At 43.7% G+C, this 23,084-nt stretch overlaps 1 protein-coding gene across 1 annotated transcript in view; it reads right to left on the bottom strand.

The window, feature by feature from the left end:
* The window catches only part of LOC121586289 (phosphatidylinositol 4-phosphate 5-kinase type-1 alpha), a 39,319-nt gene that overhangs the window by 5,889 nt on the left and 10,346 nt on the right, over positions 1-23,084 (bottom strand). Inside the window, exons 9-16 of the mRNA XM_041902875.2 lie at positions 6,619-6,830; positions 6,322-6,405; positions 5,622-5,670; positions 5,447-5,531; positions 5,009-5,167; positions 4,689-4,824; positions 4,495-4,557; positions 4,307-4,406 (exon numbers count right to left, since the gene is read on the bottom strand). Of these exons, the coding sequence (XP_041758809.1) occupies positions 4,307-4,406; positions 4,495-4,557; positions 4,689-4,824; positions 5,009-5,167; positions 5,447-5,531; positions 5,622-5,670; positions 6,322-6,405; positions 6,619-6,830 (888 nt within the window). The remainder of the gene's footprint in view (positions 1-4,306; positions 4,407-4,494; positions 4,558-4,688; positions 4,825-5,008; positions 5,168-5,446; positions 5,532-5,621; positions 5,671-6,321; positions 6,406-6,618; positions 6,831-23,084) is intronic.

The following is a 23,084-nucleotide window of genomic DNA, read 5'->3' as shown; positions in this document are numbered from 1 at the left end:
ATCAGACCACATGACCTTCTCCCATTCCTCCTCTGGATCATCCAGATGGTCATTGGCAAACTTCAGACGGGCCTGGATATGCGCTGGCTTGAGCAGGGGGACCTTGCGTGCGCTGCAGGATTTTAATCCATGACGGCGTAGTGTGTTACTAATGGTTTTCTTTGAGACTGTGGTCCCAGCTCTCTTCAGGTCATTGACCAGGTCCTGCCGTGTAGTTCTGGGCTGATCCCTCACCTTCCTCATGATCATTGATGCCCCACGAGGTGAGATCTTGCATGGAGCACCAGACTGAGGGTGATTGACCGTCATCTTGAACTTCTTCCATTTTCTAATAATTGCGCCAACAGTTGTTGCCTTCTCACCAAGCTGCTTGCCTATTGTCCTGTAGCCCATCCCAGCCTTGTGCAGGTCTACAATTTTATCCCTGATGTCCTTACACAGCTCTCTGGTCTTGGCCATTGTGGAGAGGTTGAAGTCTGTTTGATTGATTGTGTGGACAGGTGTCTTTTATACAGGTAACGAGTTCAAACAGGTGCAGTTAATACAGGTAATGAGTGGAGAACAGGAGGGCTTCTTAAAGAAAAACTAAGAGGTATGTGAGAGCCGGAATTCTTACTGGTTGATAGGTGATCAAATACTTATGTCATGCAATAAAATGCAAATTAATTACTTTAAAATCATACAATGTGATTTTCTGGAATTGAAGTGTACCTATGATAAAAATGACAGACCTGTACATGCTTTGTAAGTAGGAAAACCTGCAAAATCGGCAGTGTATCAAATACTTGTTCTCCCCACTGTATATGTTTTGTTCAGTGTAGAATACATGTTAGTAGGGCTGGGCGATATGGCCTAAAAATAATAGGTAGATTTTTTTCAAACATACTGTATACCGATTTTAATGTTTTCTCTAAATAAGCTTTGTTGTACAATTTAAAAGGTCAAATACACTGCATTTCAAAGAGTCAGCAATAATCTAATGAACTCAGGGCTTGTGAATTTATACCTAGGCTAAATATAAGCCTTCCACAACCATAAGCCCCACAATTCTTTATCAAAATAGTTTAACCTGCTTTTTTGCAATAATCACAGATCTGGCTTTCAAGTCTATGAAAATTACCTTTTTTGTTACAAATTTAACCAGTACCATGGCATAATGCACAGTCATTATTAGTGAATAACTTCTTGTAGCAGGCATTATAGAAAATTAACACAGGTATCATAAACAATCTCTCAAGCACAAGCACACGTGCTAGTGAGTAGCCAGCTAATCTTTATACTTCAAGTTTAGCCAATTTGGATCTATTTGCTAGCTAACAAGGTCAAACAGCCCACATACCTTCTTCAAGAAATGTACCTTTGAGTTTAGTCATATTTATCTTCGCTACCTTAGAAGTGTTTACTTTGCAGGCTGACTAGCATCTATTGAGTTGCTCCATACAGTGCATTCGGAAAGAATTCAGACCCCTTCACTTTTTCCACATTTTGTTACGTTACAGCCTTATTCTAAAATTGATTAAATGATTTTTTTGTGTCAATCTACACACAATACCCGATAATGACAAAGCAAAAACAGGTTTAGAAAAAAACATACCTTATTTACATAAGTATTCAGACCCTTTGCTATGAGACTCGAAATTGAGCTCGGGTGCATCCTGTTTCCATTGATCATCCTTGAGATGTTTCTACAACTTGATTGGAGTCCACCTGTGGATAATTCAATTGATTGGACATGATTTGGAAAGGCACACACCTGTCTATATAAGGTCCCACAGTTGACAGTGCATGTCAGAGCAAAAACCAAGCCATGAGGTAGAAGGAATTGTCTGTAGCTCTCCAAGACATGATTGTGTCGAGGCACAGATCTGGGGAAGGGTACAAAAAACATCTGAAGCATTGAAGGTCCCCAAGAACACAGTGGCCTCCATCATTCTTAAATGGAAAAAGTTTGGAACCACCAAGACTTTTCCTAGAGCTAGCCACCCAGCCAAACTGAGCAATCTGGGGAGAAGGGCCTTGGTCAGGGAGGTGACCAAGAACCCGATGGTCACTCTGATAGAGCTCCTCTGTGGAGATGGGAGAGCCTTCCAGAAGGACAACCATCTCTGCAGCACTCCACCAATCAGGCCTTTATGGTAGAGTGGCCAGACGGAAGCCACTCCTCAGTAAAAGGCACATGACAGCCCGCTTCGGACTCTAAAGGACTCTCAGACCATGAGAAGGCTGTCCTGTAGCTCAGTTGGTAGAGCATGGCGCTTGCAACGCCAGGGTTGTGGGTTCGTGTCCCACGGGGGGCCAGTATGAAAAATGTATGCACTCACTAACTGTAAGTCGCTCTGGATAAGAGCGTCTGCTAAATGACTAAAATGTAAAATGTAAATGAGAAACAAGGTTCTCTGGTCTGATGAAACCAAGATTGAACTCTTTGGCCTGAATGCCAAGTGTCACGTCTTGAGGAAACCAGGCACCGCTCATCACCTGGACAATAGCATCCCTACGGTGAAGCATGGTGGTGGCAGCATCATGCTGTGGGGATGTTTTTCAGCGGCAGGGACTGGGAGACTAGTCAGGATCGAGGGAAAGATGAACAGAGCAAAGTACAGAGAGATCCTTGATGAAAACCTTCTCCAGAGTGCTCAGGACCACAGACTGGGCTGAAGGTTCACCTTCCAACAGGAAAACGACCCTAAGCACACAGCCAAAACAACGCAGGAGTGGCTTCCGGACAAGTCTCTGAATGTCCTTGAGTGGCCCAGCGAGAACCCGGACTTGAACCCGATCGAACATCTCTGGAGAGACCTGAAAATAGCTACCAAAGGTGCTTCAACAAAGTACTGAGTAAAGGGTCTGAATACTTAAGTAAATGTGATACGTTTTTTATTTTTAATACATTTGCAAACATTTCTAAAAACCTGTTTGTCATTATGGGTTATTGTGTGTAAATTGATGAGAAAAAAAAAAACAATTTCATCCATTTTAGAATAAGGCTGTAACGTAACAAAATGTGGAAAAAGTGAAGGGGTCTGAATACTTTCCGAATGCACTGTATGTACGTGTATATATTACTGAACAGAAAATAAACGTAAACACGTAAAGTGTTGGTCCCATGTTTCATGAGATGTAATAAAATATCTCAGAATTTTTTTTGGCACACATTTCTTTACATCCCTGTTAGTGAGCATTTCTCCTTTGCCAAGAAATCCATCCACCTGACAGGTGTGGCATATCAAGAAGCTGATTCAAAAGCATGATCATTACACAGGTGCACCTTGTGCTGGGGACAATAAAAGGCTACTTTAAAATGTGCAGTTGTGTCACAAAACAGATGTCTCAAGTTTTGAGAGAGTGTGCAATTGGCATGCTGACTGCAGGAATGTCCACCAGAGTTGTTGCCAGAGAATGTAATGTTACTTTCTCTACCATAAGCCGTCTCCAACGTCGTTTAAGAGAATTTGGCAGTACGTCCAACCGGAATAAAAACAGACCATGTGTAACCACGCCAGACCAGGACTTCACCTGCAGGATCGTCTGAGACCAGCCACCCGGACAGCTGATGAAACAGAGTATTTCTGTCTGTAATAAAGCCCTTTTGTGGGGAAAAACTCATTCTGATTGGCTGGGCCTGGCTCCCCAGTGGGGACTGCGCCCCTGCCCAGTCATGTGAAATCCAGAGAGTATGGCCTAATTAATGTATTTCCTTATATGAACTGTAACTGTCTTCTTGAAATTGTTGCATGTTGCGTTTTCTTTTTTTGTTCAGTATAATAGTGTAAATATAGAAGACTTGTAGAAAGCAGCATGGTTGTCACCAACATCTTTCTGCATCTGACTATGCAGACCGCAGAGTGAATAGCAAGAATGTGCTCGTAACTCCATGGTCGAGCAACTGCTCTCTCTGAGGGACAGGTTGCGGGGCTTGGTGTGGGAAGCGGCATGCAGCAGGAGGCAAGGGAGAAAGACTCCTCAAGTAGCAAACGGAGTAAACTATAAAAACTGACATTACACGCGCCAGAGTTGCGTATCCCATTTAACAAACCAAACATTGAAATACCGTTATATAAGGTAAAGTAAAGACCCAAACCGGTCTGTGCATCAATACTGGTATATAGTAAAATAAAGTATACCGCCCATCCCTACATGGTTGTCTAGGGCTTAATTGAAAGGAAAAACCAGCAGACACTAGGCCAACCATGGAATGAGTTTGACACCCCTGGGTTACGGTATTGAATACTTTCATTGTTAGGCATTGACCAGTTGAGATATTGACCGGTTGAGGTATTGACCGGTTGAGGTATCGCGTACTTACATAACAGCTGCTTGTCTGAGGAACTATGTCACTGAGTGAGATTACGTCATCTCCACCGATACACTCGTCAACTGACGACACTGATGTCACTGCTTCAAAACTGAGGACAAGATAGAATTTGTTTGTGTGTGTGTAGAGCATATACCTTATAGTGGAAAGGTCTGGGAGAATGCATTTCCCTTCCTTACCTTTTGGGGGTGCTAGCGTCCTGCTCTGTGCTGGCTGCCTCATGCACCTCCTCTCCCACAGACCTTTGAGAACAGATTAATAAAAGCATGATTCAACCATATAAACATGACACAGAAGTGATGTAGTGATGAGACCATGGGAAATTACTCAATACAACAGCATAACAGGACAGCTTGGCGAAAGACACACACACCTGATGGAGGGAGCTGTGGTAGAGAGTGCCAAGCTTCCCAACAAGGAGTTGAAGAGGGTTGTTTCACCAGAGTTACTGGTGACAACATCGTGTGTGGGGGTCTTTGGGAGTATGTCAGGGCGTCCTGACTGCACTACTGGGGGGGGACATAAATCATTAGTAAAAGGCGTCAAGCCCTGGGATGTGCTCTTAACTGTAACTTCCAATGACAACTATATCCTTAATAACAAATCAATCACCAATGTCATCCACATTACATTTCTTCCAAAATTCCCCTCCCTTTCCTAAACCCTCCCTCCCTTCCTCCTCCCATTGCTCACTGCTGACTCCCTCAGTCTCGGTACTTTGGGAGTGTGGGACTCCTAGGCTGCGGCTACTGCTGGGCTGGGGGAATGGAGAGGGTCTGGAGCCTGCAGTGTTGGCCCTCCGTAAGACTCCCTGGGTCCCCACGCGGCTCTTCTTTAATGGGGATGTCTTCACTGGAGGAGAGGAAGGGGTGGTGAGAGGACTGCTACTCTGGCTGCGTTCCGATTTCTACCCTTCTCAAGAAGTGTGCACTCGTTCACGCCCCATTATGCATTTAAAAGCATTGTATTGGTGCAAGCATGGCTGGAAGGAGTTTCCACCGTATTCCTCACAATAGTCCATTCCTTTTCAATACATGACGGGGAGTGCACACTTCTGGAGAAGGGTAGAGAATCGGAACGCGGCCATAGTGTGGAGAGAGAGGTTTTGTAGAGTAACACTCAAGCGCTTACATGGAATCTTCTTGAAGACTGTATTGCACATGAATTTCTGAAAGCGGTCTGCGTAGAAACCTGGTCTGTGCACTGACACTGTATCCTAGAAGAAAGAGGGGTTAAAATAGTAGCACTAATACCAGACAGCTTATGAAAAAGGTCACCACAGAGGATAGTCTGTCTGAACTCTTACCCCGTCATGGACCAGAGCTTTCCAGGAATGCTCTATCTTCTTCACAAACCTGACCACAAACACAAGACTTCGGTTGCTTACAACAGACCAGGGTTGGAGTCACTTACATTTTAATTCCAGTCAATTCAGGAAGTGAAACCAAATTCCAATTCTTCCTAATTGAAAAACATTGAAGAGAACTGGAAATGGAATTTCAGTTTACTTCCTGAATTGACCCCAACCATGCTACAGACCTAATCAGTTCATCCAGGATTCTACAGCGTGTTTTGGTGATAGTTGTGGGCCAAAATTCTTCATTTTGCAGAGGCAATTCTGATATTTAGCTTGGCAATTTGCAATGATTGTCCAATTTGTCACAAATGGGCTGACGGGGGAAAACATTTGTGTCGTTTGATTGAAACATTTTATGCTGTAAAAGTGTGGCTATTGGTTAACTGCGAGTCCTCTTTGTAGTGTGGTGATCAGACAGTTATATGATTTGATGGTTTTATTCGGTAATAGTGCAGTGTTGTCAAATTTGCAAGTCCTTGCATCAAATGCGGAGAATTGTAGATTTTGCTAAAAATCTTGCGATCGCAGAATTGCAAAATCCTGGAGGGACTGCCTAATGTATTCATAGTTTCACACATACTTCAGACAGACACACAAATACAGACAAAACTATTTATATACCACTACGTATAATGAGAGCAGTAGTTACCTGTAGGACTGCAGAATGTCGATTATGCCAATGTACACCAGCATCCTCTTGCCCTTGGAGTTGCATGCCGGAATACCTCCCATGCTGCAAGGACATTGAGAATACATCATGCACTAACACACAAGTCCTTTCAGTCTAAATTTGAACTTACCAGCAGCCTACAATACATATCCTATTACTTCAGATATGCAGACGTAACGTGTCTAATGATCAAATCGAGATGTGTAGCGGACATACAAGGTAACCAATCATTGGCCCTGTAAGCTCCTGAAACAAAAGAGTATGCATAATACTCACTTGTCCTCAGTGTCCAGTGCTCCCTTGCCATGTGCCTCTCCTTGGATGGCCTCTATGGCGGTGCAGTAGAGGGACTTCTGGCCCTGTGATGGTGGGGGCCTCTGGTCGGCCGCCCCCGCTGCCGCCTCTCCAGCCCGCTCCCGGGCCGCCTGCTCCAGGTCGTGGATCCCCACCAGCATGCTGTAGTCCATGATCTTAAAGCTCTGTAGCAGCTACATGGGATAAAGGAGTCATTACTAGGTCTGTTTCAGTGACCGTATTACCGCCACACCGGCAGTCATGAGTCATGACCGCAGTCAAATTCCATGTGACTTGAGTCACGGTAATCTCCTCTTATGCACTCTGGACATGCGTTGGTAGTACCCAAATCGCTAACTACAGTGGGGAGAACAAGTATATGATACACTGCCGATTTTGCAGGTTTTCCTACTTACAAAGCATGTACAGGTCTGTCATTTTTATCATAGGTACACTTCAACCGTGAGAGACGGAATCTAAAACAAAAAACCAGAAAATCACATTGTATGATTTTTAAGTAATTAATTTGCATTTTATTGCATGACATAAGTATTTGATCACCTACCAACCAGTAAGAATTCCGGCTCACAGACCTCTTAGTTTTTCTTTAAGAAGCCCTCCTGTTCTCCACTCATTACCTGTATTAACTGCACCTGTTTGAACTCGTTACCTGTATAAAAGACACCTGTCCACACACTCAATCAAACAGACTCCAACCTCTCCACAATGGCCAAGACCAGAGAGCTGTGTAAGGACATCAGGGATAAAATTGTAGACCCGCACAAGGCTTGGATGGGCTACAGGACAATAGGCAAGCAGCTTGGTGAGAAGGCAACAACTGTTGGCGCAATTATTAGAAAATGGAAGAAGTTCAAGATGACGGTCAATCACCCTCAGTCTGGTGCTCCATGCAAGATCTCACCTCGTGGGGCATCAATGATCATGAGGAAGGTGAGGGATCAGCCCAGAACTACACGGCAGGACCTGGTCAATGACCTGAAGAGAGCTGGGACCACAGTCTCAAAGAAAACCATTAGTAACACACTACGCCGTTATGGATTAAAATCCTGCAGCGCACGCAGGGTCCCCCACCTCAAGCCAGCGCATGTCCAGGCCCGTCTGAAGTTTGCCAATGACCATCTGGGTGATCCAGAGGAGGAATGGGAGAAGGTCATGTGTTCTGATGAGACAAAAATTGAGCTTTTTGGTCTAAACTCCACTCGCCGTGTTTGGAGGAAGAAGGATGAGTACAATCCCAAGAACACCATCCCAACCGTGAAGCATGGAGGTGGAAACATCATTCTTTGGGGATGCTTTTCTGCAAAGGGGACTGGACGACTGCACCGTATTGAGGGGAGGATGGATGGGGCCATGTATCGCGAGATCTTGGCCAACAACCTCCTTCCCTCAGTAAGAGCATTGAAGATGGGTCGTGGCTGGGTCTTCCAGCATGACAACGACCCGAAACACACAGCCAGGGCAACTAAGGAGTGGCTCCGTAAGAAGCATCTCAAGGTCCTGGAGTGGCCTAGCCAGTCTCCAGACCTGAACCCAATAGAAAATCTTTGGAGGGAGCTGAAAGTCCGTATTGCCCAGCGACAGCCCCGAAACCTGAAGGATCTTGAGAAGGTCTGTATGGAGACTCATACAATGTGATCTCTCACAGTTGAAGTGTACCTATGATAAAAATTACAGACCTCTACATGCTTTGTAAGTAGGAAAACCTGCAAAATCGGCAGTGTATCAAATACTTGTTCTCCCCACTGTACCAACAGGCCGCTTGTACTCAGTGCTCTATAGTTCCTCTAACCACTGACATCAATGCAAATGAAATCAAAAATCACCTCAAAACAGTATCATGCTTTTAAACTCACTGTTAGGCTACATTTCTTTACCTCACCGTGATGATCAATTTGAAAAAAGAAGTTCAACAACAGGTTTAAACTGAGTGGAAAACATGGTCGTTGTGGATGTTGTTTCAGAGCCAAACAACCAAATGGACAGTGCTTTCTAAGGTGATGATTAATTGAAAGCATTTAAGACATTGCATGTAGAACACCCATACTCATATTAGAGCTTATACAGTGCATTCGGAAAGTAAATCAGACCCCTTCCCTTTTCCACATTTTGTTACGTTACGGACTTATCCTAAAATGGATTAAATAATTTTTTCCCCCTTCATCAATCTACACACAATACCCCATAATGACAAAGCGAAAACAGGTTTAGACATTTTGCAAATGTATTAAAAATAAAAACAGAAATACCTTATTTACATAAGTATTAATACCCTTTGCTACGAGACTCGAAAAAATTGAGCTCCGGTGCATCACGTTTCCATTGATCATCCTTGAGCTGTTTCTACAACTTGATTGGAGTCCACCTGTGGTACATTCAATTGATTGGACATGATTTGGAAAGGCACACACACACACACACACACCTGTCTATATGAAGTCCCACAGTTGACAGTGCATGTCAGAGCAAAAACCAAGCCATGAGGTCGAAGGAATTGTCCATAGAGCTCAGAGTCAGGATTGTGTCGGGGCACAGATCTGGGGAAGGGCACCAAAACATTTCTGCAGCATTGAAGGTCCCCAAGAACACAGTGGCCTCCATTATTCTTAAATGAAATAAGTTTGGAACCACCAAGACTCGTCCTAGAGCTGGCCGCACGGCCAAACTGAGCAATCTGGGGAGAAGGGCCTTGGTCAGGGAGGTGACCAAGAACCCAATGGTCACTCTGACAGAACTCCAGAGTTCCTCTGTGGAGATGGGAAAACCTTCCAGAAGGACAACCATCTCTGCAGCACTCCACCAATCAGGCAGTTACGGTAGTGGCCAGATGGAAGCCACTCCTCAGTAAAAGGCACATCACAGCCTGCTTGGAATTTGCCAAAAGGCACCTAAAGGACTCTCAGACCATGAGAAACAAGATTATCTGGTCTGATGTAACCAAGATTGAACTCTTTGGCCTGAATGCCAAGCGTCACATCTTGATGAAACCAGGCACCATCCCTACTGTGAAGCATGGTGGTGGCAGCATCATGCTGTGGGGATGTTTTTCAGCGGCAGGGACTGGGAGACTAGTCAGGATCGAGGGAAAGATGAACGGAGCAAAGTACAGAGAGATCCTTGATGAAAACCTGCTCGAGCGCTCAGGACCTCAGACAGGGCCGAAGGTTCACCTTCCAACAGGACAACGACCCTAAGCACACAGCCAAGACAATGCAGGAGTGGCTTTGGGACAAGTCTCTGAATGTCCTTGAGTGGCCCAGCCAGAGCCCGGACTTGAACCTTATCGAACATCTCTGGAGAGACCTGAAAATAGCTGTGCAGCTACGCTCCTCATCCATCCTGACAGAGCTTGAGAGGATCTGCAGAGAAGAATGGGAGAAACTCCCCAAATACAGATGTGCCAAGCTTGTAGCGTCATACCAAGAACACTTGAGGCTGTAATCGCTGCCAAAGGGTCTGAATTTTCTAAAAACCAGTTTTTGCTTTGTCATTATGGGGTATTGTGTGTAGATCATTTTTAGAATAAGGCTGTAACGTAACAAAATGTGCAAAAAGTCAAGGGGTCCATACATTGACGCAATGTACATACGCATCAAATCAAAATGTATTTGCCACATGCGCCGAATATAACAGGTGTACAGTGAAATGCTTACTTACAGCCCTTAACCAACAATGCAGTTTTAAGAAATTTTAAAAAAGATAAGTGTAAAAAGAAAAGAAAAAATAGCAAATAACAGGAAGGAGGCTATATACAGGGGGTACCGGTACAGTCAATGTGCGGGGGGTTAACGGTTAGTCGAGGTAATTTAGGGTAGAGTTAAAGTGACTATGCATAGATAAAACAGAGTAGCAGCTGCGTAAAAGCGGGGGTGGGGTGTGGGGGCAATGCAAATAGTCTGGGTAGCCATGATTAGTTGTTCAGGAGTCTTATGGCTTGGGGGTAGAAGCTGTTAAGCCTTTTGGACCTAGACTTGGCGCTCCGGTACCACTTGCCGTGCGGTAGCAGAGAGAACAGTCTATGACTAGGGTGGCTGGAGTCTTTGACAATTTTTAGGGCCTTCCTCTGACACCGCCTGGTATAGAGGTCCTGGATGGCAGGAAGCTTGGCCCCAGTGATGTACTGGGCCGTACGCACTACCCTCTGTAGTGCCTTGCGGTCGGAGGCCGAGCAGTTGCCATACCAGGCGGTGATGCAACCAGTCAGGATGCTCTGGATGGTGCAGCTATATAACTTTTTGAGGATCTGAGGACCCATGCCAAATCTTTTCAGTCTCCTGGCGTTGTCATGCCCTCTTCACGACTGTCTTGGTGTGTTTGGACCATGATAGTTTGTTGGTGATGTGGACACCAAGGAACTTGAAGCTCTCAACCTGTTCCACTATATAAGCATATGCCTATATATGAGCCCAAGGCCGAAAAAAAATTACTGAATAAAAAAATGGATTGTGCAGTTATACAACACATAGCCTAATAGTCTACCGCATATTACCCACGGCAGAAAAATAATACAAACTGATTTAAGATGTCTTTGGTACATTGGTCTAGCCTACAGGGCCTTCAGAAAGTATTCATACCCCTTGACTTATTCCACATGTTGTTGTGTTACAGCCTGAATTCAAAATGGGTTAAATATTTTCTCTCACCCATCTACACACAATACCCCATAATGACAAAGTGATAACATGTTTTTAGAAATGTTAGCACCTTTCTTAAATGAAATACACAAATCTTATTTACATAAGTATTCACACCCAATACTTTGTAGAAGCATCTGTCAAAACATAAGTAAAAACTGTAACTCGGACACTCAGGAACATTCACCGTCTTCTTGGTAAGCAACTGCAGTGTAGATTTGGCCTTGTTTTAGGTTATTGTCCTGCTGAAAGGTGAATTCATCTCAGTATCTTGTGGAAAGCAGACTGAACCAGGTTTTCCTCTACGATTTTGCCTGTGCTTAGCTCCATTCCATTTATTTTCTATCCTGAAAAACTCCCCAGTGTGTATACTTGTGTTACAAGTATACACATAACATGATACAGCCACCACTACGCTTGAAAATATGGAGAGTGGTACTCTGTAATATGTTGTATTGTATTTGCCCCAAACTTAACAATTTGTATTCAGGACAAAACATTAGTTGCTTTGCCACATTTCTTGCAATTACTTTAGTGCCTTGTTGCAAACAGCATGCATGTTTTGGAAACATTTTTATTCTGTACAGGCTTCTTCCTTTTTACTCTACAATATTGTTGATCCATCCTCAGTTTTCTCCCATCACAGCCATAAACTCTAACTGTTTTAAAGTCACCATTGGCCTCATGGTGAAATCCCTGAGCGGTTTCCTTCCTCTCCGGCAACTGAGTTAGGAAGGACCCTGTATCTTTTTAGTGACCGGGTGTATTGATACACCATCCAAAGTGTAATTAATAACTTCAGCATGCTCAAAGGGATATTCAATGTAAGTATTTTTTAAATCAACCAATAGGTTCCCTTCTTTGCGAGGCATTGGAAAACCTCCCTGGCTTTGTGGATGAATCTGTTTGAATTTCACTGCTCGACTGAGGGACCTTACAGATAATTGTATGAGTGGGGTACAGAGATGAGGTAGTCATTAAAAAAAAGTATGTTAAACACTATTATTGCACACAGAATCCACGTAACTTATTATGACTTGTTAAGCAAATGTTTACTCCTGAACTTATTTAGGCTTGCCATAACAAATGGGTTGAATACTTATTGACTCAAGACATTTCAGCTTTACATTTGTTATTAATTGTTAAAAAAATATTGAAAAACAATTCCACTTTGACATTTGTCTTTTATAGTAGGCCATCTTTTGGATTTGGAAAAAGTAAAGGGGTATGAATACTTTCTGACGGCACTGTAGGCTGGACCAATTATGTACCAAAGACATCTTAAATAATGTTTTTGTGGTTTTTCTGCCGTGTGTAATATGCGGTAGGCTATTATGCTATGTATTGTATAACTGCACAATCATTATTTTAATTCAGGGCTTGGGCTCATATATAGACATATGCATATTTATAAGCTCTAATATGGGTGTTCTACATGCAAAGTCTTAAATGCTTTAAATTAAGCATCACCTTAGAAAGCACTGTCCATTTCGTTGTTTGGCTCTGAAACACCATCCACAACAACCATGTTTTCTACTCAGTTTCAAGGCACTGTTGACTCCAAAATTAAACAAATTATAGTAATCGCCTTTGAGTGTAGACTTGTAGACTGTATTATTATGCATACTGGATGGACTGGTTACCTTTTGCTACGCTCCAAACGCTCTAGCCATGAGTCAGAGAGAACGTATAGAACTAGGCGATGCTATGCAGGGCGGCTTACAGAGTTAGCCTACAATTATAGTGAATTTGTATTTGATTTTGAATAATAGGGCTTTTATATTTTCATAACTAATAGCCTGACATTACCTTTAGCTACAGAATATCTCACCACCGTGCGTTTCCATCTCCATCTCCTTCATTATTTTCTTGAGCATGCAGCGATAGGGGCTGTCAACAGTTTAATTAAATATGTTTCATTGTGAAAACATGTCGTCACGATCGATGTTCCCAAACAGATTTCACCATTAAGCAATTGGTAGCTGCAGGAATATGGTTGGAGAGCCCATGGCATACAGAGTTTGGGCAGAATATCACCTGTCGCGAGTAGCCTACCCAGCATGGAAAGCGGCCTCCATTTGGTATTCGAGTGCATACAGATGACATGTCTTTTTTCCCCCTGCCCTTGTTTTTACCCATTTGATAATGGGCCATTCTAAATCGAAACAACAAATTTTACATATTAGTAAAGACAAGATTAAATTGAGAATAGTCTGAGTGAAAATATGATCACTTGATGAGAGAACAGGTGCAGCCTGCAGCAAGGAACAGAGCGCAAGCTTTTTTTTGTTACTTTTTCAAATAGTCAGCCTATAGTCGCATCATGCAGCCCATATCTGTTTTGATCTCTAAGACATTCTAAGGTTTGTATCATTCACAAATAAATTTGCCAAATAACTAAATCTAGCGTATAGTGGGGAAAAAAGTATTTAGTCAGCCACCAATTGTGCAAGTTCTCCCACTTAAAAAGATGAGAGGCCTGTAATTTTCATCATAGGTACACGTCAACTATGACAGACAAATTGAGGGGAAAAAAATCCAGAAAATCACATTGTAGGATTTTTAATGAATTGATTTGCAAATTATGGTGGAAAATAAGTATTTGGTCACCTACAAACAAGCAAGATTTCTGGCTCTCACAGACCTGTAACTTCTTCTTTAAGAGGCTCCTCTGTCCTCCACTCGTTACCTGTATTAATGGCACCTGTTTGAACTTGTTATCAGTATAAAAGACACTTGTCCACAACCTCAAACAGTCACACTCCAAACTCCACTATGGCCAAGACCAAAGAGCTGTCAAAGGACACCAGAAACAAAATTGTAGACCTGCACCAGGCTGGGAAGACTGAATCTGCAATAGGTAAGCAGCTTGGTTTGAAGAAATCAACTGTGGGAGCAATTATTAGGAAATGGAAGACATACAAGACCACTGATAATCTCCCTCGATCTGGGGCTCCACGCAAGATCTCACCCCGTGGGGTCAAAATGATCACAAGAACGGTGAGCAAAAATCCCAGAACCACACGGGGGGACCTAGTGAATGACCTGCAGAGAGCTGGGACCAAAGTAACAAAGCCTACCATCAGTAACACACTACGCCGCCAGGGACTCAAATCCTGCAGTGCCAGACGTGTCCCCCTGCTTAAGCCAGTACATGTCCAGGCCCGTCTGAAGTTTGCTAGAGTGCATTTGGATGATCCAGAAGAGGATTGGGAGAATGTCATATGGTCAGATGAAACCAAAATAGAACTTTTTGGTAAAAACTCAACTCAGTCGTGTTTGGAGGACAAAGAATGCTGAGTTGCATCCAAAGAACACCATACCTACTGTGAAGCATGGGGGTGGAAACATCATGCTTTGGGGCTGTTTTTCTGCAAAGGGACCAGGACGACTGATCCGTGTAAAGGAAAGAATGAATGGGGCCATGTATCGTGAGATTTTGAGTGAAAACCTCCTTCCATCAGCAAGGGCATTGAAGATGAAACGTGGCTGGGTCTTTCAGCATGACAAAGATCCCAAACACACCGCCCGGGCAACGAAGGAGTGGCTTCGTAAGAAGCATTTCAAGGTCCTGGAGTGGCCTAGACAGTCTCCAGATCTCAACCCCATAGAACATCTTTGGAGGGAGTTGAAAGTCTGTGTTGCCCAGCAACAGCCCCAAAACATCACTGCTCTAGAGGAGATCTGCATGGAGGAATGGGCCAAAATACCAACAACAGTGTGTGAAAACCTTGTGAAGACTTACAGAAAACATTTGACCTGTGTCATTGCCAACAAAGGGTATATAACAAAGTATTGAGAAACTTTTGTTATTGACCAAATACTTATTTTCCACCATAATTTGCAAATAAATTCATTAAAAATCCTACAATGTGATTTTCTGGATTTTGTTTTCTCATTTTGTCTGTCATAGTTGACATGTACCTATGATGAAAATTACAGGCCTCTCTCATCTTTTTAAGTGGGAGAACTTGCACAATTGGTGGCTGACTAAATACTTTTTTCCCCCACTGCATGACCTATTTCAAATTATCACTTTTACGCTCAACATAGCCACTTCATATGCGCACTCACTCTGGAATGGGAAAAATATAATTTATATTTTATTCAGCAAAGTTCAATTATTCTTACAATAAAATCATATAAAATAATGACACAGGACTTAAGCATATCTTGTCTGCTAAATGGACTAGCCTACAGCCTATGGCATGGCACACAGCCTGATAACATACAGTAGGCTGACTCATATTTGGTTCTTCTGAAATTCATTTTCTTCATATGATGTTTCTTTAGACCTGCCTAAAGTAAATGTGATGGTGTATATGGATTTATTAGACTTAAATGTAGATGTTCCAAAAGCGTGCATCAGCGGTTTGTATGCCGGGAGCCCTGGAGATGATAAACATGTTTATGTTTAATAATGGTCAATTACCGTGAGACCGGCAGTCATTTGCATGACAGTAACCGTCTGACAATGTCATGACCGCCACAGCTCTAGTCAGGACTCAGAGAAACGGTGAATACCAATTTAGGATCAGTTTAGCATTTTAGATTACAAGGAATAACATTACATGGACAGGGGGGACCTGATTCTAGATCTTCAACCAGAAAAAAAATAACTAGACCACCTTTACTCCACACACAGAGACGCGTACAAAGCTCTCCCTCGTTCTCCGTTTGGCAAATCTGACCATAATTACAGTGGGGGAAAAAAGTATTTAGTCAGCCACCAATTGTGCAAGTTCTCCCACTTAAAAAGATGAGAGGCCTGTAATTTTCATCATAGGTACACGTCAACTATGACAGACAAAATGAGAAAAAAAAATCCAGAAAATCACATTGTAGGATTTTTAATGAATTTATTTTCAAATTATGGTGGAAAATTCTGGCTCTCACAGACCTGTAACTTCTTCTTTAAGAGAAGTGGGAGAACTTGCACAATTGGTGGCTGACTAAATACTTTTTTCCCCCACAGTATATCCTCCTGCTTAAAAGCAAAAACTAAAGTAGGAAGTACCAGTGACTCGCACAATATAGAAGTGGTCAGATGACGCGGAGGCTAAGAAACAGGACTGTTTTGCTAGCACAGCCTGGAAGATGTTCCGGGATTCATCCGATGGCATTAAGTATATCACATCAGACACCGGCTTCATCAATAAGTGCATCGACGACGTTGTCCCCACAGTGACCGTACGTACATACAGTGCCTTGCAAAAGTATTCACCCCCCCTTGGCATTTTTCCTATTTTGTTGCATTACAACCTGTAATTTAAATGGATTTTTATTTGGATTTCATGTAATGGACATACACAAAATAATCCAAATTGGTGAGGTGAAATGAAAAAAATAACTTATTTTAAAAAAATTATACAAAATCAATAACAGAAAAGTGGTGCGTGCACACAGTTGAAGTTGGAAGTTTACATACACCTTAGCCAAATACATTTAAACTCAGTTTTTCACAATTCCTGACATTTAATCCTAGTAAGAATTCCCTGTCTTAGGTCAGTTAGGATCACCACTTTATGTTAAGAATGTGAAATGTCAGAATAATAGTAGAGAGAATTATTTCTTTCAGCTTTTATTTCTTTCATCACATTCCCAGTGGTCAGAAGTTTACATACAGTCAATTAGTATTCGGTAGCATTGCCTTTAAATTGTTTAACTTGGGTCAAACGTTTCAGGTAGCCTTCCACAAGCTTCCCACAATAAGTTGGGTGAATTTTGGCCCATTCCTCCTGACAGAGCTGGTGTAACTGAGTCAGGTTTGTAGGCCTCCTTGCTCGCACACACTTTTTCAGTTCTGCCCACAAATGTTCTATAGGATTGAAGTCAGGGCTTTGTGATGGCCACTCCAATACCTTGACTTTGTTGTCCTTAAGCCATTTTGCCACAACTTTGGAAGTATGCTTGGGGTCATTGTCCATTTGGAAGACCTATTTGCAACCAAGCTTTAACTTCCTGACTGATGTCTTGAGATGTTGCTTCAATATATCCACACAATTTTCCTTCTTCATGATGCCATCTATTTTGTGAAGTGCACCAGTCCCTCCTGCAGCAAAGCACCCCCACAGCATGCTGCCACCCCTGTGCTTCACGGTTGGGATGGTGTTCTTTGGCTTGCAAGCTGCCCCTTTTTCCTCCAAACATAACAATGGTCATTATGGCCAAACAGTTCTATTTTTGTTTCATCAGACCAGAGGATATTTCTCCAAAAAGTACGATCTTTGTCCCCATGTGCAGTTGCAAACCGTAGTCTGCCTTTTTTATGGCGGTTTTGGAGCAGTGGATTCTTCCTTGCTGAGCGGCCTTTCAGGTTATGTCGATACAGGTCACGTTTTACTGTGGATATAGATAGATACTTTTGTACCCGTTTCCTCCAGCATCTTCACAAGGTCCTTTGCTAGGATTGATTTGCACTTTTCACACCAAAGTACGTTAATCTCTAGGAGACAGAACGCTTCTCCTTCCTGAGCGGTATGACGGCTGCGTGGTCCCATGGTGTTTATACTTGCGTACGATTGTTTGTACAGATGAACGTGGTACCTTCAGGCGTTTGGAAATTGCTCCCAAGGATGAACAAGACTTGTGGAGGTCTATAATTTTTTTTCTGAGGCCTTGGCTGATTTCTTTTTATTTTCCCACTGAGTTTGAAGGTAGGCCTTGAAATACATCCACAGGTACACCTCCAATTGACTCAAATGATGTCAATTAGCCTATCAGAAGCTTCTAAAGCCAGGACATCATTTTCTGGAATTTTCCAAGCTGTTTAAAGGCACAGTCAACTTAGTGTATGTAAACTTCTGACCCACTAGAATTGTGATAGTGAATTATAACTTAAATAATCTGTCTAAACAATTGTTGGAAAAATTACTTGTGTCATGCACAAAGTAGATGTCCTACCCAACTTGCCAAAACTACAGTTTGTTAACAAGAAATATATGAAGTGGTTGAAAAACGAGTTTTAATGACTTCAACCTAAGTATATGTAAACTTTCGACTTCAACTGTATGTATTCACCCCCTTTGCTATGAAGCCCCTAAATAACATCTGGTGCAACCAATTACCTTCAGAAGTCACATAATTTGTTAAATAAAGTCCACCTGTGTGCAATCTAAGTGTCAAATGATCTGTCACAGGATCTCAGTATGTATATGTATATATATATATATATATATATATATATATATATATATATATATATATATACACACACACACCTGTTCTGAAAGGCCCCTGAGTCTGCAACACCACTAAGCACGGGGCACCACCAAGCAAGCGGCACCATGAAGACCAAGGACTTGCAAACAGGTCAGGGACAAAGTTATGGAGAAGTACAGATCAGGGTGGGTTATAAAAAAATATCAAACTTTGAACATCCCACAGAGCACCATTAAATCCAATATAAAAAAATTGAAAGAATATGGCACCACAACAAACCTGCCAAGAGAGGGCCGCCCACCAAAACTCACGGACCAGGCAAGGAGGGCATTAATCAGAGAGGCAACAAAGAGACCAAAGATAACACTGCAAAGCTCCACAGCAGAGATTGGAGTATCTGTCCATAGGACCACTTTAAGCCGCACACTCCACAGAGCTGGGCTTTACGGAAGAGTGGCCAGAAAAAAAGCCATTGCTTAAAGAAAAAAATAAGCAAACACGTTTGGTGTTTGCCAAAAGGCATGTGGGAGACTCCCTAAACATATGGAAGAAGGTACTCTGGTCAGATGAGACTAAAATTGAGCTTTTTGGCCTTCAAGGAAAACTCTATGTCTGGCGCAAACCAAACACCTCTCATCACCTCGAGAACACCATCCCCACAGTGAAGCGTGGTGGCAGCATCATGCTGTGGGGATGTTTTTCATCGGCAGGGACTGGGAAACTGGTCAGAATTGAAGGAATGATGGATGGTGTTGAATACAGGGAAATTCTTGAGGGAAACCTGTTTCAGTCTTTTAGAGATTTGAGACTGGGACGGAGGTTCACCTTCCAGCAGGACAATGACCCTAAGAATACTGCTAAAGCAACACTTGAGTGGTTTAAGGGGAAACATTTAAATGTCTTGGAATGGCCTAGTCAAAACCCAGACCTATATCCAATTGAGAATCTGTGGTATGACTTAAAAATTGCTGTACACAAGCGGAACCCATCCAACTTGAAGGAGCTGGAGCAGTTTAGCCTTGAAGAATGAGCAAAAATCCCAGTGGCTAGATGTACCAAGCTTATAGAGACATATCCCAAGAGACTTGCAGCTGTAATTGCTGCAAAAGGTGGCTCTACAAAGTATTTACTTTGGGGGAGTGAATAATTATGCACGCTCAAGTTCTGTTTTTATGCCTTATTTCCTGTTTGTTTCACAAAAAAATTACACTGCTCAAAAAAATTAAGGGAACACTTAAACAACACAATGTAACTCCAAGTCAATCACACTTCTGTGAAATCAAACTGTCCACTTAGGAAGCAACACTGATTGACAATACATTTCACATGCTGTTGTGCAAATGGAATAGACAACAGGTGGAAATTATAGGCAATTAGCAAGACACCCCCAATAAAGGACTGGTTTTGCAGGTGGTGACCACAGACCACTTCTCAGTTCCTATGCTTCCTGGCTGATGTTTTGGTCACTTTTGAATGCTGGCGGTGCTTTCACTCTAGTGGTAGCATGAGACGGAGTCTGCAACCCACACAAGTGGCTCAGGTAGTGCAGCTCATCCAGGATGGCACATCAATGCGAGCTGTGGCAAGAAGGTTTGCTGTGTCTGTCAGCGTAGTGTCCAGAGCATGGAGGCGCTACCAGGAGACAGGCCAGTACATCAGGAGACGTGGAGGAGGCCGTAGGAGGGCAACAACCCAGCAGCAGGACTGCTACCTCCGCCTTTGTGCAAGGAGGAGCAGGAGGAGCACTGCCAGAGCCCTGCAAACTGACCTCCAGCAGGCCACAAATGTGCATGTGTCTGCTCAAACGGTCAGAAACAGACTCCAGGAGGGTGGTATGAGGGCCCGACGTCCACAGGTGGGGGTTATGCTTACAGCCCAACACCGTGCAGGACGTTTGGCATTTGCCAGAGAACGCCAAGATTGGCAAATTCACCACTGGCGCCCTGTGCTCTTCACAGATGAAAGCAGGTTCACACTGAGCACGTGACAGACGTGACAGAGTCTGGAGATGCCGTAGAGAACGTTCTGCTGCCTGCAACATCCTCCAGCATGACCGGTTTGGCGGTGGGTCAGTCATGGTGTGGGGTGGCATTTCTTTGGGGGGCCGCACAGCCCTCCATGTGCTCGCCAGAGGCAGCCTGACTGCCATTAGGTACCGAGATGAGATCCTCAGACCCCTTGTGAGACCATATGCTGGTGCGGTTGGCCCTGGGTTCCTCCTAATGCAAGACAATGCTAGACCTCATGTGGCTGGAGTGTGTCAGCAGTTCCTGCAAGAGGAAGGCATTGATGCTATGGACTGGCCCGCCCGTTCCCCAGACCTGAATCCAATTGAGCACATCTGGGACATCATGTCTCGCTCCATCCACCAACGCCACGTTGCACCACAGACTGTCCAGGAGTTGGCGGATGCTTTAGTCCAGGTCTGGGAGGAGATCCCTCAGGAGACCATCCACCACCTCATCAGGAGCATGCCCAGGTGTTGTAGGGAGGTCATACAGGCACGTGGAGGCCACACACACTACTGAGCCTCATTTTGACTTGTTTTAAGGACATTACATCAAAGTTGGATCAGCCTGTAGTGTGGTTTTCCACTTTAATTTTGAGGGTGACTCCAAATCCAGACCTCCATGGGTTGATAATTTTGATTTCCATTGATAATTTGTGTGATTTTGTTGTCAGCACATTCAACTATGTAAAGAAAAAAGTATTTAATAAGATTATTTCATTCATTCAGATCTAGGATGTGTTATTTTAGTGTTCCCTTTATTTTTTTGAGCAGTGTATTTTGCATCTTCAAAGTGGTAGGCATGTTGTGTAAATCAAATGACACAAACCCCCCCAAAAAATCAATTTTAATTCCAGGTTGTAAGGCAACAAAATAGGAAAAATGCCAAGGGGGGGTGAATACTTTCGCAAGCCACTGTATCCCAACCAGAAACTATGGATTACAGGCAACATCCGCACTGAGCTAAAGGCTAGAGCTGCCGCTTTCAAGGAGCAGGACACTAATCCGGACGCTTATAAGAAATCCCGCTATGCCCGCCGACGAATCATCAAACAGGCAAAGCGTCAATACAGGACTAAAATTAAATCCTACTACACCAGCTCTGACGCTCGTCAGATGTGGCAGGGCTTGCAAACTATTAGATTACAAAGGGAAACCCAGCCGCAAGCTGCCCAGTGACGTAAGCCTACCAGACGAGCTAAATACCTATGTTCGCTTCAAGGCAAGCAACACTGAACCATGCATGAGAGCACCAGCTGTTCCAGACGACTGATCACGCTCTCCGTAACCGATGTGAGTAAGACCTTTAAACAGGTCAACATTCACAAGGCCGCAGGGATTACCAGGACGCGTACTCAGAGCATACGCTGACCAACTGGCAAATGTCTTCACTGACATTTTCAACCTTTCCCTGACCGAGTCTGTAATACCAACATGTTTCAAGCAGACCACCATAGTCCCTGTGCCCAAGGACACTAAGATAACCTGCCTAAATGACTACCGCCCCGTAGCACTCATGTCTGTACCATGAAGTGCTTTGAAAGGCTGGTCATGGCTCATATCAACACCATCATCCCAGAAACCCTAGACTAACTACAATTTGCATACCACCCCAACAGATCCACAGATGATGCAATCTCTATTGCACTCCACACTGCCCTTTCTCACCTGGACAAAAGGAACACCTACGTGAGAATGCTGATTCTTGACTACACCTCAGCGTTCAACACCATGGTGCCCTTAAAGCTCATCACTAAGCTAAGGACTCTGGGACTGAACACCTTCCTCTGCAACTGGATCCTGGACTTCCTGACGGGCCACCCCTAGGTGGTAAGGGTACACAACAACATCTGTCACGCTGATCTTCAACCTGGGGGCCCTTCGGGGGTGCGTGCTTAGTCCCCTCCTGTACTCCCTGTTCACCCACGACTGCGTGGCCAGGCACGACTCCAACACCATTATGTTTGCAAACGACAACGGTAGTAGGCCTGATCATCAACAACGATGAGACAGCTTATAGGGAGGTCAGAGACCTGGCAGTGTGGTGCCAGGACAACAACTTCTCCCTCAATGTGAGAAAGACAAATGAACTGATCATGGACTACAGGAAAAGGAGGGCTGAGCAAGCCCCCTATTCACATCGACGGGGCTGTAGTGGAGCCGGTCGAGCGATTTCAAGTTCCTTGGTGTCCACATCACTAACAAACTATCATGGTCCAAACACACCAAGACAGTCGTGAAGAGGGCATGACAACGCCAGGAGACTGAAAAGATTTGGCATGGGTCCTCAGATCCTCAAAGTTCTACAACTGCACCATCGAGAGCATCCTGACTGGTTGCATCACCGCTTGGTATGGCAACTGCTCACCATCCGACCGCAAGGGCCTACAGAGGGTAGTGTGTACGGCCCAGTACATCACTGGGGCCAAGCTTCCGGCCATCCAGGACCCTAAGAATTGTCAGACTCCAGCCACCCAAGTCATAGACTGTTCTCTCTGCTACCGCACGGCAAGCTGTACCGGAGCTCCAAGTCTAGGTCCAAAAGGCTCCTACCCCCAAGCCATAAGACTGCTAAACAGTTAATCAAATGGCTACCCGGACTATTTGCATTGACCCCCCCGCTGTTT

The sequence above is a fragment of the Coregonus clupeaformis genome, chromosome 17 (genome assembly GCF_020615455.1).
Source record: "Coregonus clupeaformis isolate EN_2021a chromosome 17, ASM2061545v1, whole genome shotgun sequence".
In the NCBI taxonomy this organism is placed as follows: Eukaryota; Metazoa; Chordata; class Actinopteri; order Salmoniformes; family Salmonidae; genus Coregonus; species Coregonus clupeaformis.
This window is presented reverse-complemented; position numbering and strand designations above follow the sequence as displayed.